The sequence below is a fragment of the Lissotriton vulgaris genome, chromosome 8, assembly GCF_964263255.1.
Source record: "Lissotriton vulgaris chromosome 8, aLisVul1.2, whole genome shotgun sequence".
Lineage (NCBI taxonomy): Eukaryota > Metazoa > Chordata > Amphibia > Caudata > Salamandridae > Lissotriton > Lissotriton vulgaris.
In genome coordinates this window covers 570569272-570586761 of record NC_141696.1, presented here as the reverse complement: position 1 = coordinate 570586761, position 17490 = coordinate 570569272, and the positions used below count along the sequence as shown (strand labels likewise).

Sequence of the window (17490 nt, the reverse complement as noted above, 5' to 3'; positions counted from 1 at the left end):
TTGATCTTTGTAGCGGGGTCTACCGTCTTCTCAGCTGCCAGCGGGATCGCTAGCTCCCCAGCTAACTCTTGGAATGCCGCCAGTGTCTCACTACATTCTGTTGACCTTGCAGGGCCTGTGAACAGAAAGTCGTCTAGGTAGTAGAGTTTGCCTCCTAGGAGGTGGCTGTCATGCAGGGCCCATTCCAGAAAGGTGCTGAATTGCTGGAAGTATGCGCAGGAAACTGCACATCCCATAGGCATTGCTTTATCAATGAACAGGGCATTTTCCCACTAGAAACCCAGGAGGTGAAAACTGGACGGATGCACTGGTAAGAGGAGGTAGACTGACTCTAGTCCGCTTTCCAGGAGGCCTGCGCACTTCTTTTGAATGAAACCAATATGGTTTTTCTTCTCGTGTAAACAGCATTCAATCAAATCATTATATAAATTAGGCTGATGTGCAGTTGTGAATCACTGTATTTATTTATATTTTCCACATGTTCCTTGTACTTTTTCTTCGTGAGAATAATAGTACGTTAAATAAACTTCTCTTATTTCATATTGCCCAATGCATTTCGGGTCAACAGGATATGACCCTTCATCAGGGGCCTGTGAATAGCAAAAAACAGGACCTTAGCATTTATATTGATTAACATAAAAATAAGACTCGTTTGTAGTCATAATAAGCATAAACAAACATGATAAACAGTGGATAATGTGATGTTATATGAATTATAACTCTGCATATCGCCCAATAAATGGGCAATCCTCGTACCCCCTTTTGTTAAATATGGAAAACTATTAATGATGTTGAATCATCTTCCTTTTTGTTATGAATGATAAATAATGTACACAGGATCAAATGGATTGAATGCTGTTTACACGAGAAGAAAAACCATAGTGGTTTCATTCAAAAGAAGTGCGCAGGCCTCCTGTGAAGAGGTTGCTCCTCTTCCCACATAGCACTGTTATTATTTAGGCACGGCAGGCACCGTGCAACAGACCTAGCGCCTGATCCGAAACAAAAGTCTTTGAATTAATTTAGAACAATTCTTTGAGTGCAACTGGACAACATATTCTAGTCTATGTCCGCTTCCCTGGCCTGAGGACCATACTAAGTTGATGGTGTCGTCGACTGTAGCATATCCCGCTGAGCAAGCTTCGGCACTGATCCCATCATTTACTGACATCCCATCAGGAAAGGAGAGGTGGTGAATTAGTCTGAACTGCCCTGGTTCCTTCCTGGGAACTACCCCCAGTGGCAAGATTACTAACCCCTCTTGCATGTGTGGAGGCAAGGAGCCCTCTATCCTACCAAAGGATTTCTTTGTCCAATTTTTTGCGGACCATCTCAGAGTGTTGTAGTGCTGATTTTAGGTTGTTTGCACCGCCCAGCGGGAGAGGGCCTTATAATGGTATAATGAACCCTTCCTCAAACCCCTGCACTAGGACCAACAGCATCTGTCTTGCTGCGGTATTTATTGGCTAGCCTGCAGAGTTGCTGTGTGTTGATAGGGGACCCGGCTAACCAGTAGTTGTGTAATCACTGTGCCCCCCCCCCACCACTGTTTTCTTTTCTTCTCTTTCTTGTCCCCTCTATGCTCTTTCTTGCGTCTGCACCCTGCCACCGGGTGCCCTCCACCACAAGCGGAGCATATCTGTTCGAATTTGCACGGAACCCTCCAAGTGCATTCATTGGCGTCGTATTTCCAGCAGATTGCCACCAGCCCGTTAGGGGGTGGAGGTTTCTATGTGTTAAATTGTTTGGGCCTATGAAAGGAGTTGCCCTTCCCTTTGTGGAAGGAACCTTGAAAGGGCTGCTCCCCCTTTCCTGCCCACGTTTTCACTTCCTTGGCTACCATCATTTTATGTATAAAACCAGACATCTTCGTTCCATTCCATTTTCTGGGTGTGTCTGCATCTTTAATCTGAAACCGTTGTTGTATTCTACCCATGCATCCCCTGGGAATTGCCTCTGAGCCCCATGGATATTGCCCTTATACAACCATAGGTCTGCCACGCAGCGCAAGAATTTCTCAACTATTATGCAAGCCATTATTCTAAATGCGTCCAGCTAATTATCAAAATTGCTTTCGTTCCGCTCCCTTCCCCTTCAATCCTCGTCCTTCTTGTCGCACACTGTCAGGTCCAAACCGTCTAATTAGATCTCTTGCAGTGAGAAAATGTCAATAAATTCCTTCTTTGCCAAGGGGATAAGGCTTGCTAGCCCTGTGGCCCTTGTGGTCATCGATGCCAGACCTGGCAAGGGTCTGGTGTAAGCTTCTGGAGCTAAAGCTATTCTAGCTGGTTGGCTTGATGTGCTTGCGCTGCCCCATGCTGCTAAGGGGGATCCTAGCTCCCCCCGTGCCTCTTGTGAGGACTGCCCTTTCAGGCGTTCCTGGTGCGCGCAGCCTGGGTCTGTCAAATGCCTTAGTACCTCTGACACTCCCCCTTGAGGTTGTGCCCCTGTCGTCTCATCCCTCTGTGACCCAAGCCCCTTAAGCAGCAGGGGTGCCATTGATTTTAAGCTGAAAATTAGAGGAAAGGAGTAGAGAAGGCTGGTGGAGGCGTGCGGTCAATGGCCTCACAACAACTGGCGATCTCGGTTACGGCACACCTTCCCGCCCCAAGCCTGCCAGCACTTTCAGCTTGGTGCTGGGGGAGCAAAAAAAAAAAACAGAGGAAAGACGCACCAAAGCAAGAAGCCTGAGCTTGGCGCAGAACGCTCCCGGGGCAGCACGCAGCAGCGGGCCCGACTCTTCCGATGGAACCCACTGTGTACCGGTAAGCGCTGGTCCTGGGTCAACGGGAACGACACCTCCTGGTCAGGTTATTCTTGCCTCAATCCTGCCCAGTCCTTGGGGTCACGCCAAATCTCCAATCGAGTCCGGAGTGGCAAGGCGCTGCTCCCGGGTCAAACAAAGACGACACCTACCGCAAGGCCCTTCAACAGGGCTACGCGCAGAGATTTGCCCCGCCTCCCAACGGTCACAGGTACAAAACTCTTCAGTGCTCCCCTTCTCCACGATGATAGGTACTATAGAGGGTGAGCGGTGACTTATATCCCCCAACTTTCCCCATTGGGGGGTTTGTACCTAGTCAGACCCCCATTGACTGGGGAGGCTGGCGCCTCTCTGGAGCCCATGGGGGGTGCTGGGCTACCACACCACTGCTTCTGGGTGCTTTAGGGCACCCAGAACCGGTTTCTTCCCAGGGCTCAGCGTTGGTTATGGCGCTGGACCTCAAGGCCCCCTGTGAGGGCCCCCTGTGAGGGCAGCCTCTGCAAAAATCATGAAGCAAGCCTGTGATCAGAGCAACAAGACAGCACTGGAATGAGTTTGAACTCAGCAAGCAAGACTGTTGCGAGCCACTGAACATGAGATAAACAGGGTAGAAAGAGCTGAAGGCAGATTGGAGGAGTACAGGCTTTGGGGGACAGGCAGATGTGACTCATTGAGGTGCAGGGAATCAGTACATCACCAATGAGCGGAAGGCTGCAAAGGAACTTTCAGAGGTATAGATTACGAAATCCAGCAGGCACACAGAGGGAACCTTGCAAACCAGGAAGAAAGGGCAGAATGGAGTGAGATCCCCAAGAAAGAATCCTTCAATAGACCACAAGAGATTTTTGTTTTTTGCACAAGCAGCCCCCAACATAAGGCATGGCTCCTCTCCCCATGCACAACAGTCTTTCTGTCTCGGAGGGGGCGGGCAGATTGGGGGTGTGCCCCAACTTGCCTTTAATGGGGGCATAAAGCTCCTCTACAAATTGTTGAATATTGTCATTTATGGGGTGCAGCATGGCATGGAGTAGATTTTTAATCAAAAACATGGATTAGTTAATATTAGTGATGAAAAGGTCCATTGAAATAAGTAAATTCAAAGAATTTACGTTTCATTAATGGAGATGCAGATTTGATTCGGGGTGGATAATCATGATTTTTAAACGCAGGAATGACTTTAGTTTAGCTCACTCACTCCGAAAATTAAAACGATCTCATTGAAAGTCAACAGGGAAAGTAAACACGTCGTTATTTGTTCAATATCTCACTTTTTGCAATTACCAAACATTGACATGTACGACATTGTGGATTGTCAGAGTTCCAAGAAAAACATTCTCTCCGAGTTTACGATCAGTCACAGAGGTCGAATCATCATAGAGTTAGTTGGAGACGCGATTTTTTGCGTATATAAAAGTCATGAAAAGATTTGCAATAGGTTGGGTGGGTGAGGAGAGTGCTCTGACAAAAGGCAGATTACGATCCTACTAAAATCATGACAGACGGCAGCAACCAAAAGTGTCGACAACACATTAAGTCGAGGAGCTGCAGTGCTTCTGGAGTGATAGCGGCGCTGTCGAGAGAAGGCGCGGGCAGGTCGGCAGTTTCCGCTGGGTGTGGGCTCTGCAGCGCCGACTCTGTCACAACCCAGAGAGGAAGCCGGGATAGCCTTTTTTTCCCCTCCGCTCTTCGTCTCTCGCAGCCCGGAGAAGGGAGGAAGCTATGTCGCCATTGTCTGTCGCCGCGACGGTGCTGCAGGTCTATTATATCGGAGTGAGAGTGATTCTGCAGCAGCTCTTCAGCCGCGCCCTGCCCGCACCAGGTTAGAGACGACTGTCGCGGGAGGCGACATTATATCGCACGACGCCATTATGGGGAAGAGGGAGGATGGGGCGAGGGAGTCGCGCCAGCCATGTTAGCTGTATCAAAGAGCGCTGGCGATAGTGGCACGTTCTTTGGGGTGACGTTCCACAAATAAATACGATATAAACGTAAACTTTAGTTTTTCCTAAAACGTAAATATAGGAGGAGGCAACTGAAAAAAAGGTGCGACAATGGGTGCACAAAGTCACTCCTCGTCTGTCGTGCATGCATTTGCACTTTCAAGGTCGTGCGAATCACGGGGCAGATGCGGTTACTTACCTCCCTTGGAGACCCCTGAAATTATATCCCCACTACAAAATACATTATTTCTGTACCAGTTCGCAGGGATTTGAGGCAGTTCTTTTCCACCCTCGTAGAGGCTGACCTATGGGCAACCTTTTTAAAGGTGACCTTGGCCAGCCAACAGTAAAGCAGGCCGATTCCACGCAACACCTTGTGACCATTGACGGCTGCGACGACGGAAACAAACGCGCGTGCTCGCGACAGAAGCTCTACCGTCCTGAACGAGAACCTTGGTATGCTAATGTAAACCCCGCCCTGTGCGCGGTGTTGCCGCCCCCTGGGGATATTTTGCCGAGAGCAAGCTAGATGGCGGAAAACGGCGTCTTAGTGGTCATGCGCGTGACCATCGCTGCACCAAGCCTCCTCACTGGACTTCTTTCCCTTCCTCTAGGCACGCGCGCAAAAAAAGCAAAGCATTAACCTTGCTTTACAGCCTGCATCAAGACTTGTTGGGAGTAAAATGGAAACAAGTAGTGTTCTTATAACCTTTTAGTTCACATGCTCGTTAGTTTTTACATATAATTTTCGTCACATTGGTATGTGCTCGTTAGCAGAGAGAAAATGCTCTAATTACTTGTAATCTTCATTAATCCGAGTTATAGTTTTCTTTGTCACAGTGGTTACAAAATGAGTTCTGTCACACCAGGGTACAGATCTCCCCTCTAGAAATAAAGGTTCGAATCGGCCCATACCAATATTTATTTATGCGTTTTTATACAGCGCATACTTTGCTCAGAGGTGTTAGAGCGCGTTACAGTAGAGCGAGGTGTATAGAATCAGATATGGTTTCATATTGAAAGACTATGGGGCAGTTTTACAAGCCCCTTGCGCCACTTTTGCTTCACTTTTCCCATGTTAAAAGTGACGCAAAAGTGGCGCAAGGGGCTTGTAAATCTGCCCCTATAAATTCACAAAAAATGATACACAGCAAAATAAAGTTGGAGCGATTAGGGTTACAAAAGTACATATTTCACAGTTGGAGCAAGGTCCAACTAGTTCTCCAGTGAGGAACATGAAACAGTCAGAGTGAAAGAATTATTTGTAGCAGTGTCTTTGAAAGAGTAGAGCTTTAAGGTCCTTTTTGAAAATGCGGAAAGAGGTGGTAGTGCAAAGGTATGGAGGAAGTGACAATATGGCAGCCATAGATTTTTTTTTAGTACTGTGGCCATAAAGCACAAGTCATTATTATATACACCCAGTTGTACAAATCAGTCAACCATTTATAAAGCGCAGGAAATCATCTGTGAGGGTCTCAAGGCGCTGGGGCTGTTCGCTGCTACATGGAGGTGATTAATCAAACAACCAGGTCTTTAGCTCGCTTCTGAATTGCTGGAGTCACGGTGTGGTCCTGAGGTGCAGGGGAGGTTGTTTCAAGCCTTGGCTGGCAGGTGCGAGATGGAGCGTCCTCTGCTGTTGGCTCAACAGATCTGTGGGGTGTCTGGGATGGAGAGGGAGGCTCACACAACCAGGTCTTTAGCTTGCTTCTGAATTCCTGGAGTGACTGTGAGGTCCTGATGTGCAGGGGGAGGTTGTTCCAAGCCTTGGCTGCCAGGTACGAGATGGAGCGTCCTCTGCTGTTGGCTCTACAGATCCGTGGGGTGTCTGGGATGGAGAGGGAGACTGAACGGAGGTGTCAGGGCAGATGAGGAAAGGTTAGTCCTTCATTGTACAGGGCCTTGTAGGGGTGGGTCAGCATCTTGAACTGCCATCTCTTCTGAATCAGGATCCAGTGTAGTTTCTTCAGATAGGGTGTAATGTGGGTTCTTCTGGGGAGGTGGAGTATGAGTCTTGCTGCTGAATTCTGTATCTTTCGAAGCCTCTTCAGGAGGCGTGCAATGACTCCTGTGTGTTTCCGTAGTCCAATCTGCTGGTAATGCGGGCCTGAGTGGTGGTCATTCTGGTGTTGACTGGGAGCCACCTGAAGATCTTGCGGAGCATCTGAATGAAGGGTGTGATAGCAGGAGGAAGATACTGTGTTGACTTGCTTCTGCATGGATAGCTTGTTATCCAGAATGATACTGAGGTTGCGGGTGTTGTGCAGCAGATGGTGTCCATGTAAATGCTAGTGATTCCATGTCCGTGCTTGTTGGCTCTGTCCCGGTGCATTATCTTGTACCCTTTGGGGATGACAGTGGTGAAGTCTGGTGTAGATGCAGAATGAAGCCAGGTTTCTGTGAGGAAGATGACGTCCGGGGTTAGAGAGGAGATCGTGTCCTAGATCTCCGCTGCGTGTTTCCTGAGCGAACATGCATTAAGTAGGATGCACTAGAGTGTCGTTGTGGAAGTCTCAGTCGGTGTAGTGGGTGCAGCCGTATTAGCGGTGCTGCACGTGACATTGGCTGCTTCTGTGCTGAAGGTAAGCCAGCAGTGTCAATAGGAGAATGGTCCTTCTGTGATCTGTGGAGGTGTGCCGCTGCAGAGATTGTTTGTGGATCTAGGGGTCGGAGATCTGCCACAGTGTATGTTCGTAGGTTCTAGAGCCAGGGGTCTTGGCGTGGTCCAGATGCGGACAGTCGCAGACGGGCTTGCCTTTGGCGTGGCCACACAGCGGCCTCCATATGTAGCCCTGGGCGGGGGGAGGGGCCGGCAGGGAGGTGGGAGTGCGGTACCAGGAAGCAGGGGAAATGGCAGAAAAGCAGCGTCCAAAGAACCAACAATCAGCAAAGGCTGATGCTGATGTGGCAAAGGCAAAAGTACAATAAGTGGGGAAAATGAAATAATGGCAGAACAACCAATAAACAAATAATTAACAAGGAGGTAAATAGTCTTACTGTCACAGGCAGTCAAGGTCCCACCAGCAAGTTCAAATCGAAGGGTTTGGGGACTGCGGTGCAGTCAATAGCCCAGGGAGCCAAAGCAGGTGTGAGCAGCAGCGGGGAGAGAGGCGCTTAGGACCACAGAGGTCTACACCAAAGAACCAATAAAAAAAAATAAAAAAATTAATTTTACTCTTCCATTAAATAATGGAAACTTACCAATATTTTTCCGCCGGTAGTGGGGGGGGAGGAAAGTTAGGACTGCGATGAGGAAGTCTGTGACTTGAAACAATAAAGATTGTTGATAAGTAATCCAAGAATTATCTTCCTTTGCTTTATCTTCGTCACAGTCCTCACAAAATGAACATATACCCAAGCTGAGAAAAAATTATTAAATAAATACATCATACATGCAAAGAAGAGATTACCTCATCTGTATGTAGTTTATAATGAGAAATCAAGGTGCCTGGGTGGCCAAGGAACCACATAAATATCTGCAAGCATGAGGTCTATTTTTTAGAATCTGCTACCCAGGAAGAGGTCATACCTATATGGAATGCCCCAAAATTAAAGAGGGAACAGGAAATCCATGTTTTTGCCAGGCCAAAGAAACCATGATTTTTACTGATCTGCGCAGGGTGGAAGAACAAGGATGGTGACTCTTATTTGTTAACTCAAAAGTAAGAAAGAAAAAATCAGCTGGCAGAGTGACAACATTCTATGCTGGTAAATAGAAAGAGCCCTGTGACGATTCAAAGAATACTAAAGGACTTTTTGATCTGATGTAAGGTTGGGGGGGGGGCAGGAGGGGGTACAGGCAACACCAAGTCTTGAGAAAAACAAAACGATGAGGAGATCTTAGGCAGGAATTTAAGGTTAGGTTGAGAAAGAAATACCCCAAATTCCCATAGTCTACGATCCAATGAGATGCCACTAGAAAATAAGGCCTTCAACATAAGACATTTTAAAGAGACTGACTTTAATGGCTTAGAATGGGGTCCTTGCAAAACAGTGAGCAGCAGAGGAAAGTACCAGGAAGGGACTTGGGTGACCACTAACGTCTTTTTAAATGAAAACTCTTAGGCAGACAGAATTCACGGGAGTCGAACCAAGCATAGAGGAATCTGTGATGGCTCAAATGGTTGCCCACTTGCTACATAATATAGAGACAGCGAGCCCTGAAAGGAAACCATTCCTGAAAAATTCTAAAATGTTAGAATTTTTACCAGAAGAGGCTTAGAGATTTTTAGAACACTCCAGGTATCAAAATGTACCCAGTGTCTCTCCTATAGTTCTAAAGTTCTCTGTTTCCTAGAATTTTGACTAGACAGAGCAACCACTGAGGAACTACCTACTGCTTCAAACTTTTACCTTTTAATTCCCAGGCCCCCAAGGACAGATAATGGAGAGTTTTCTCTGGGAGGAGACAAAACTTCAGGGGTAGATTGATATTGGAATAACTCAAGGAGACTGGATTGCTCACTAACATAGGAAGGGAAAACCAGGTGCGGCAAGACCATTAATGAATCACCAGGACCTCCACTTTTTCCTCTCTGATTTTGCAGAAGACTTTGCTGAGTAAAGCAGAGAGTAGAAAGGCAAAGTGAGAGGCTCCTGTACCACCTGAAGCTCACTATATCCACTGCTCATGCCTGGGGACATTAAAGGAAGGTACACAATTTAGGGAGAAGAGTATTCTGAGGACATGCAAAAAAGTCTCACCAAGGAAACCCCATCATCCTCTGTATCTCCTGAAACAAGTGAGGGCAAAGACTCGTCACTGATGATGGGAAGGAGTGACTCTGCATGTCTACATGCACATACTCCATCCCCAGCATATAGATTGTAGTTAGAAAGAACTTTCTCCTCCACCCAACTTCCCGTGAGTTCCACCGGGTGAGCTGACAGACTTGTTACTCCCTAAATGGTTTACATAGGCCCTAGTGACCTGATTGTCCAAACGTACCTGTACTGCCCAGTTCTAGAGCTAAGGAGCAAAAATCAGAGCATTCTTTTGTACCATTGAAGCTCCTTCCAGTTGAAGAGATGAACTCTCCTCTCTTGACCACAGACCATGGGCTGCTTGAATCCCCACAGTGGCACCCCACTCAAACTGCTAGCATCCACAGTGACTGATTGGAAGAGGAGGAGCCCGCAGCATTCCTTTGTCCAGATGCGTGGAATGTAGCCACCTTTAGTAATTTTTGAGTCACCACTGAAGAAATGGGAACCATAAACTCGTAGTCTTTTGTTGTTGGTTTCCAATTAGAAAGGAGATGATTAACCAAATGAAAGAGAATAGTAAGGAAGCTGCTGTGCCCCCCCCTAAACCACCAGCCGTTGTCTTGCCGGGTCTTGCATGCACTGAAGACGAGTTCTCAGCAAATACTTGTAAATGAAGAGGACTTGGAAGTGCGAGGTGTTTCCAGGCTATCTTTATTTAAATAAAAAACGTGCGTGAACTGTGTTCCTGAGTTCCCTTGGGCAGGGTGATTGATGTAGTCAGAAGAAAGTATTCTATAAGTATTTTGTTGTTTTTACTGGTTCAGGCAACTGCTTATAAAATAATGTGCACACTATAAATGAAAAATCGGAGCAAGCTAAACAAATTGGCGGGAAATATACTCTTGTATTATGAAGCTTGAATTCGCCAATGCAATCATTGCAGATGTGTGTGTTTAACTAGTGTTGCAGAATGAATTGCTGGTTGGCAGTGGGAAAGAATGACTTGCTTATTTATACTGCTACGAGGACCCAGCATGCGACAGCAAGCACTGTGAATAAATCATTATGGTAAAATTGTATTAGGCACATGTATTTTTTAAGATAAAACAAGAGCGTTAAAAAATATAGATTTTAGAAATAAGTAATCAGATTGTATGTAGTGCAAACATTTTTGTCGTCTTTTTAAAGTCGCATTTTCGAATTACACTGATACCACCCTGATAAGATCTTTCAAAAAGATTAGGGCCCAGATTTACCAATATTTGGTACAAGGCAATGCAGTAATGAAAGCTTCTGTGCTGCCTTGCATCACAGGGAAAGAAAATTAAGGTATTGCGCATTTTGTCTCTTCCCCCAACGCTGGCACACTTTTGGCTTCCATGCGGCAATGCACGCATACACCCTTGCACCATAGAGCATAGGTTTTGTCCCTAAAGGGGGACCTTTCAGGATAAAAAGCTATCCTTTAAGACTTTTTCCACTTTGTATGTGTACTTTACAATGCAGCACACATTCAAAACCAAAGTTCCTTGTTATGCCTGCCTCAAGGAGGCGTAACGTTTTGGTACAAATTCCTTTCTACTAGAGTAGGAAGATAGGGATTTGCATTAAGTCCCATGGGTGGTAGCATAGGAATGCCCATGTTCTACCCATGGAACTCCCCCTTGATGCAAAGTAGAGCATAATTCAACTTTGTGTTACTTTGGGGACCTTTCCAACACAAATCCTGGTTTGCGTTGGATGATAAATACAACCGTAACTCTTTGCGCTGGGTGTGTGCCACTTTTGGGACACAAACTCCGAGCAAAGTATTCGTTTGGGCCTTGGAGCAATCACTCAAGGGAGGGAAAAGTGGAAGTAGAAGAGACACTTTAGTTTGGGTGTCAGGGAGATGGCAGGGAGTGGGGTGAGGTGAGATGGGAGCCAATGTTTTAACAAAGGGCAGAGGAAAAAGCCAGCTTCGCAAGGCAGAAGCTATTATTAGTGAAGCAGATGCAGCAGCACTGAGACCTTGTGTCTGAGGGGCCCAGTGATAACAATTGTGACGGTCTTACTTTAAAATATGGACACGGGGCTAATTTTCCTTACAAACATTGGGGCCAAGTGCACTCGTGCTGCAAAAAGGGAGGCACAATGCGAGAGCTATTTTTTTCCAGAAGGGGACAGAGAGTCTATTTTAAGATTGGAGTGATGGTCGGGCATGTTGAGGAAGGGATGAAACGTGGAGCAGATAGCCTGCTACTTAGAGCCTCAGCTATCATTAGTGGAGCAAGTACTGTTGCAATGGCACCCAGGAGTGCTAGAGGCTCACAACACTCCTATTATGGGGAGTAGTGGTTTTAGTGTTATTTTTTAATGTTTTTAATGCATTTACTCTTTCATAAGTCTCGCATGTAGTGTGCCTCATGAGCTAAGGAAAAAGCTTCCCTGAAATGATCTCATAAACCCACCCCCTTCACTCGGTCCTGCCCCATCCGCTCCTGCAATCCTTGCAATAACATTTTGCAGGGGCCCGACCTCAAAACATTTTCTTAAGGGGGTTCCGAGCACACATTTTTAAGACCTCTGTGTTAGAGTGTTGCACACTGGATGCACAGCTTCCAGACCATTAGAAAAAGAAGCACAAATTAGACAATCGGCGAAGTATTGAAAAGCCAACAATTTCTGGGAATGAAGTTCAACCACCATAGGAACTAATGTCCTGTTAAACACCCTCGGAGCTAAGGCCAGTCCAAACGGAAGAAAATAAAACTGATAATGGTTTCCTAAAACTGAAATTCTTAAAAACTTTTTAAAGCTTGGGTGGTTTGGTGTATGTAGATAGGCATCCCAGAGGGAAGCCAGAAATATCCCTGGAGCCACTAAGGAAAAAATGTTATGCAATAACACCATTTTTATTTGCTGTAATGGAACTCACCGATTTACACTCTTTAGGTCCAGAATTGGACGAAGGTCCCCAGAAGGCTTTGGAACTTAGAACATTAAAGAGTAGCAAAACTGTCCTATCTTGTCTACTGGAACTGGGCTTGTAGCACCTTTGTGTAATAGGTACTGAACTCCCTTTAGCAATCCTTGATACCTGATTGGGCAACAGGGGAGTAGGGTTTGGAACAAAGAAATCATCTGGATCTGTGAAGAATCCAATTTTGTCGCCTTCTTGCACAGTCTGAAGGACCGTTAAGTCTCAAATGGTTGATTGCCATACTTCAAACAATTGTTGAATTGTTCCTCTCACGTTCACGGGGTAGAAAGTGCTTGGGAGCTGTTTGTGGGGCTAGAGAGAGAGAGAGCACTGTTTCCGGACTTTATATGTGAAGGGATCGCCCTGGCCCCAACCTGTGCCACAAAGGGCTTGACCGGATCCCCTGGATGTAGAGGCCTAACCAAAAGCCAGGCTAAAGTCAAAATCTCTTCCCCTTGACAGTGAGTGACCAGGCGCTGAAAGTTTGCAATCTTGTGCAGATTGTTTCACCAATTCCTCTAATTATTCTCCAAAAGGCTTAGCTCCCTTGAACAGCAGATGGTTCAAAACTGCTATTAGGGAGTTGTCTGCTCTCCATAACCTCATCCAAGTATATCTTCTAGCCGCAATTGCAGAACAAGAAGCAGAAGCATCTGCGGTAAGGTTATCAAAAATATGTCAAAAAGGAATCTGACGAGCTGTTCCATCATTGAAAGTCTAGAAGTTCAACCCTATGGTTGCTAAAATTCCTCCGCCAGTGCATGAAAATCCCGTAGGAGAGACTGTACCGTGTAGGTAGCATAAGTCCCTGCTCTTAAAGCAACGTTAGATGCTTAATTGGCTCTTTTAATAGCCCCTTTCTCTTTCTTGTCGGTGGCATCAGCTGTTGTAGCATTCTCTGTGATGATAGTACCACTAGAAGAAAGTCCAGTCATCAGAGAGCCAATTTTGACGGTTGCTGAAAACTCTTTAAATTATTTCGTCCTGTCCTGAGAGGAACATGGGGAAACTGGGGTGCTACACATCTGCCTGGTCAGGAGACTTCTAATTACTTTATGTATTGGAAAAGCAACAGATTTTTGCCGGTACTGGAAGAAGAAATTCTGTTCTGCAACCTGGGAGAACACTTCAGACAGGGGTACATTGTCTCTCCAGTGCTTGATTGCCTCTTTGAATTCTGCCTCCTGGATATATCTCCCACACTTCTCTTCTGACAAATCAGCCTCTATAGCCTGAATGTTCTTGTCCTATTTGGCGGAGGAGGCGGGCCATCCCTGGCTGCAGAAGTGGCTTCCATTATTAGTTCTAGATTATAGCACCTCCACCTGGACATTATCAATACCAGTAAAGTCTGTTGTAAAGGCATGATTGGTAAAGGCAAATGTGTGGTAAAGATCACACCCCAGCCCCCTGCCCTAAGCCCTAAAACCCAGCCCTGCAATCTACATGCTCGAGCCCTAAAAGCTACCTCGTACCCTAGCCCCAAAACCGGCTGCCAGCCCTAAAAACTATCCTGACCCCCGCCCCCAGCCCTACTTACCTAGCTGTGTCCTGGTCATTATTGTCCCGATCCTCCCTGTTCCTCTCCCCACCCATCTGCTCTGCATCTAGAGTGCTGACTGCCTTACCCACACATATGCGTGGTTAAATCATATGCATGGTTAAGACAAGTGTTGTATTGTATTGTATTGTATTGTAATTGCATTTATATAGCGCTTACTACTCTTGACGAGGCGTCAAAGTGCTTTTTCGGCGAGTAGTACAGTACTTCGGAACCCAAGAAGGATTAGTGTTGAATTAGTATAGTGAAATATGAAAGTAATTTGTGTGGTGGATAGGTTAGTCAGTTATTTGGATTCAACACTTGCGTTGAATGGGCACACATGGTTAAGCCTGTGTTGTAAATGCTGTTTCTCTGAAAATACTTGCGTAGTTGTGTGATTTAGTGCAGTGTGCTCTATAAAGCACAACCATTCCCATGTAATTCTGCTACAAGAATACAGGTGAAAGAAGGCGCCTGTGTCTTGCATAGACAGACATATGGCTAATTTCACAGTGTCAAGACTCATTCCAGAAAGCCCAAAGCAGAGCTGCAGGGCACGATCAATACTGTCCATATGTACTGAAATTACTCACCAGATAACTGTAGGTCACTGGGACACTAAGAACAGCAGTATGCGTTTTGTGTTCTAGCCTTTATGGCAGGGGCTGTGGAGACATCACCTCAGCCCGGCCAGCCCGGGCAACCTACCATATTTAAGGCTTTGTGTTGGGTTGGTGGGATTTTTTTTAGTTAATACTGTACCTGCCAATATACTAGGGACCAGTTTCAGGCAACAAATTGAGTTCAGTTCCTATTGGCAACTTTTTAAATTTTCAGAGAAAAAAACTCGTAAAGATAATTTTTCCCCCCAGAAAATGAAAAGGCAATGTGCATGGCATTCTGTGTTTTTCCAAGCACCAGGACAAGATTAGAGGGGGGATAGATTTTCGAGAATTTTTTTTTGTTCACTGTCATGTACTACCATGCTGCTAGTGATAGTCACGGACCAGAAGAGAAAAGGGTTCGCTTTCATTCGAATGTCTGTCTATGGGTGGATCTATTACCACCATCTGACCTCGCGCCTTGCCCACCTGCAGCTGGTTGACAAAGAGAAAAACACACAAGATGATGGACGGAATGATGCACAATGGCAAAACATTCACCCCAAGTCACAGATCTGGGTTTAATCCATCGTTATTTTGCTCACCAAGCCACCCCAGTTCAGACATGGCCGTATGCAAATCAGTCTTGAGCCTGTGCCTCATGGGAACAGTCCAGCCCGAACTGCCAAGCCATGTCTTCCCTGGACCGGAATCAAGCATCCTAGGACCGTTTCTGGCTATCAGCCGTCTACAGCCAGGATAGCTTGACCCCAGTGGCTTAGTGAGCACGGGACCCACGCCTGGGCATACCCTTCCCACATAGGGTGAACAGCAAAACACACAAGATGATGGACGGTATGATGCACAATGGCAAAGCATTCACCCCCAGTCACAGATCTGGGTTTAGTCCATCGTTATTTTGCTCACCAGGCCACCCCATTTCAGACATGGCCATATGCAAATCAGTCTTGAGCCTGTGCCTCATGGGAACAGTCCAGCCCAAACTGCCAAGCCATGTCTTCCCTGGACCGGAATCAAGCATCCTAGGACCAGTTTCTGGCTATCAGCTGTCTTCAGCCAGGATAGCTAAGAGGGGCATATGTACAAGAACTTAACTCCGCTGGAGTGTCCATGTTTTAATGTTACAGCAGCTTTTTTTATCGCCTTATTTACAAAGTGCCTCTAACTGCAGTTAGCGGCACTTTTCCGGCGTGAACATAAATTTTTTTAGATCGCGCCTTCTGTTAGCGGGACTTAACAAAAATGAGATGCAAGGTGGGCATTCCTGTGCAAAAACTGCAGCAAACCCCACTTCACGATATTTACAATGAAATTACCATACGGCGATAATACCCCAAAACTGCTGCTAAGTCCAGTTTAAAACCAGAAAATAGCTGGTCTTAGAATTGGGTCAAACACTTGGGTCCACATATTAGATGTTTGGGTGCTGGACAGCTTTGCAAGGAACATTGCTGTGCTGCCCTGCACCAAAACAAAAGGACAGGGATGCGCCCTATCAATAAGATAGGGTGCATTCCTGGGCCCCATTCCTGAAAACTGTTGCATCGCTGCGACAAAACATTGTTGCAACAATTTTCACCTCTCCTTCCTTGCGACACCATGGATGCAACATATTCAATGTACGGCACTCCATGTCGCAATCAATGACAGATACGTCTGGAATCCTGACACATCTGGTAGCGCTAAAGTCACACATTTCTACAGTTGTGTTGCTAGTGATCCAGCGTCACTATAGAAATTCTGTCATACATGCGTCACTATTCACTACCTAATACTCACCATACTAATCAATACCAAGGCCCATACAACTTATGACAGAAAATCATGAAGCTGAATCATGTGGCCTAATTAATCACACTATCAAACTCATATGTACATTATTTACAACTGCAGTATAACATTTATAATCATTAATTAATCAGGAAACATTTAATTAGACCACTGAGGCCAATGGAATTAAGCTAATGGTAACGACTAAATAATCAAGACCAGCTTGACGTTTTAAGTCTTTTATTTTTAAAAGTTTAAAAGTTTCAAATCTTTATTAGCTCATTTATTAATTTCAAACATTTTTATTAATTCAGTTTAATTCATTAGTTTATTGGCTCAAAAGGTCTGGCACTTCAAAATTGCACAGAATAAACAAATTAAAGAAAACATCAACCCTAAACCCTATGTTAAGCTTTCTGACCTGAAAAGGAAATAACATTTATTAAGTAATCAAGTCTTACGCGTCCAAAGGAAAACGGACAGCACTTCGGCCTCAGGAAACAGTCAGCCCGCTCCCCTCAAGAGGCCAGGTTTTTATACCTTTCTTACTCACTAATCTAACTAAAAACGATATTTTTACAAAAAGCAGCAACCTAATTGGTTGTCATCCATCAGACCACCGAGAGGCCAACGCATCACTACTAGTGACATCATTATGTCATTGTCCATTGACACGAAGCAACACTGACTTCCCAGAGTCGCAACATTTAACTAAATGTTCAAATTTATTTCCCCCAGGATTTTAGCCAAGCTGCCTCTACACGCTTCCTTGGCCTTGACGTTTTTGCTTTCGGAGCTTGATGTACAGATCGTCCATTGTTTGAGCTTCTGCACGTTTCCGTGGAAGTTTATCAATGAAAACACCGTCACTGTCGTGCTCAGCTCCTTTTAGTCAGGCCAACCAACTTTCATCAGAACTAGGCCTCAAACCTTTCACTCGAGCTAGTATTTAAACAAACAGAAAAAGGTAATTAATTCAAGTAAAATAAACCCTTCTGTTTCCCACCCTCCATTGCTAATATTTAACCCATTAATATATGTAACCTAGCAGAAGCAAACAAATAAAGCAGCACATTTAATATCTACCATTCTTCTTAATGTCCAGCTGAATTCTTTATATATCTGAAAGAGTAAAAAAAGATTGACAAACAAAGCATAGATAAACAATCACGACATAAGACAAA

At 45.4% G+C, this 17490-nt stretch overlaps 1 protein-coding gene across 4 annotated transcripts in view; it reads left to right on the top strand.

Annotated features, from left to right (window-relative positions):
- Positions 1 to 4319: 4319 nt before the first annotated feature.
- Positions 4320 to 17490, top strand: part of ZBED1 (zinc finger BED-type containing 1) — a 1151072-nt gene continuing 1137901 nt past the window's right edge. Inside the window, exon 1 of one of the 4 annotated variants that reach the window (XM_086934382.1) lies at positions 4320 to 4583. Coding sequence is in view for 1 of the 4 variants with exons in the window: in XM_086934385.1 (XP_086790511.1) it covers positions 4484 to 4583 (100 nt within the window). In the remaining 3 variants the exon portion in view is untranslated. The remainder of the gene's footprint in view (positions 4584 to 17490) is intronic. The other 3 variants (XM_086934385.1, XM_086934383.1, XM_086934384.1) reach the window with 3 other exon arrangements.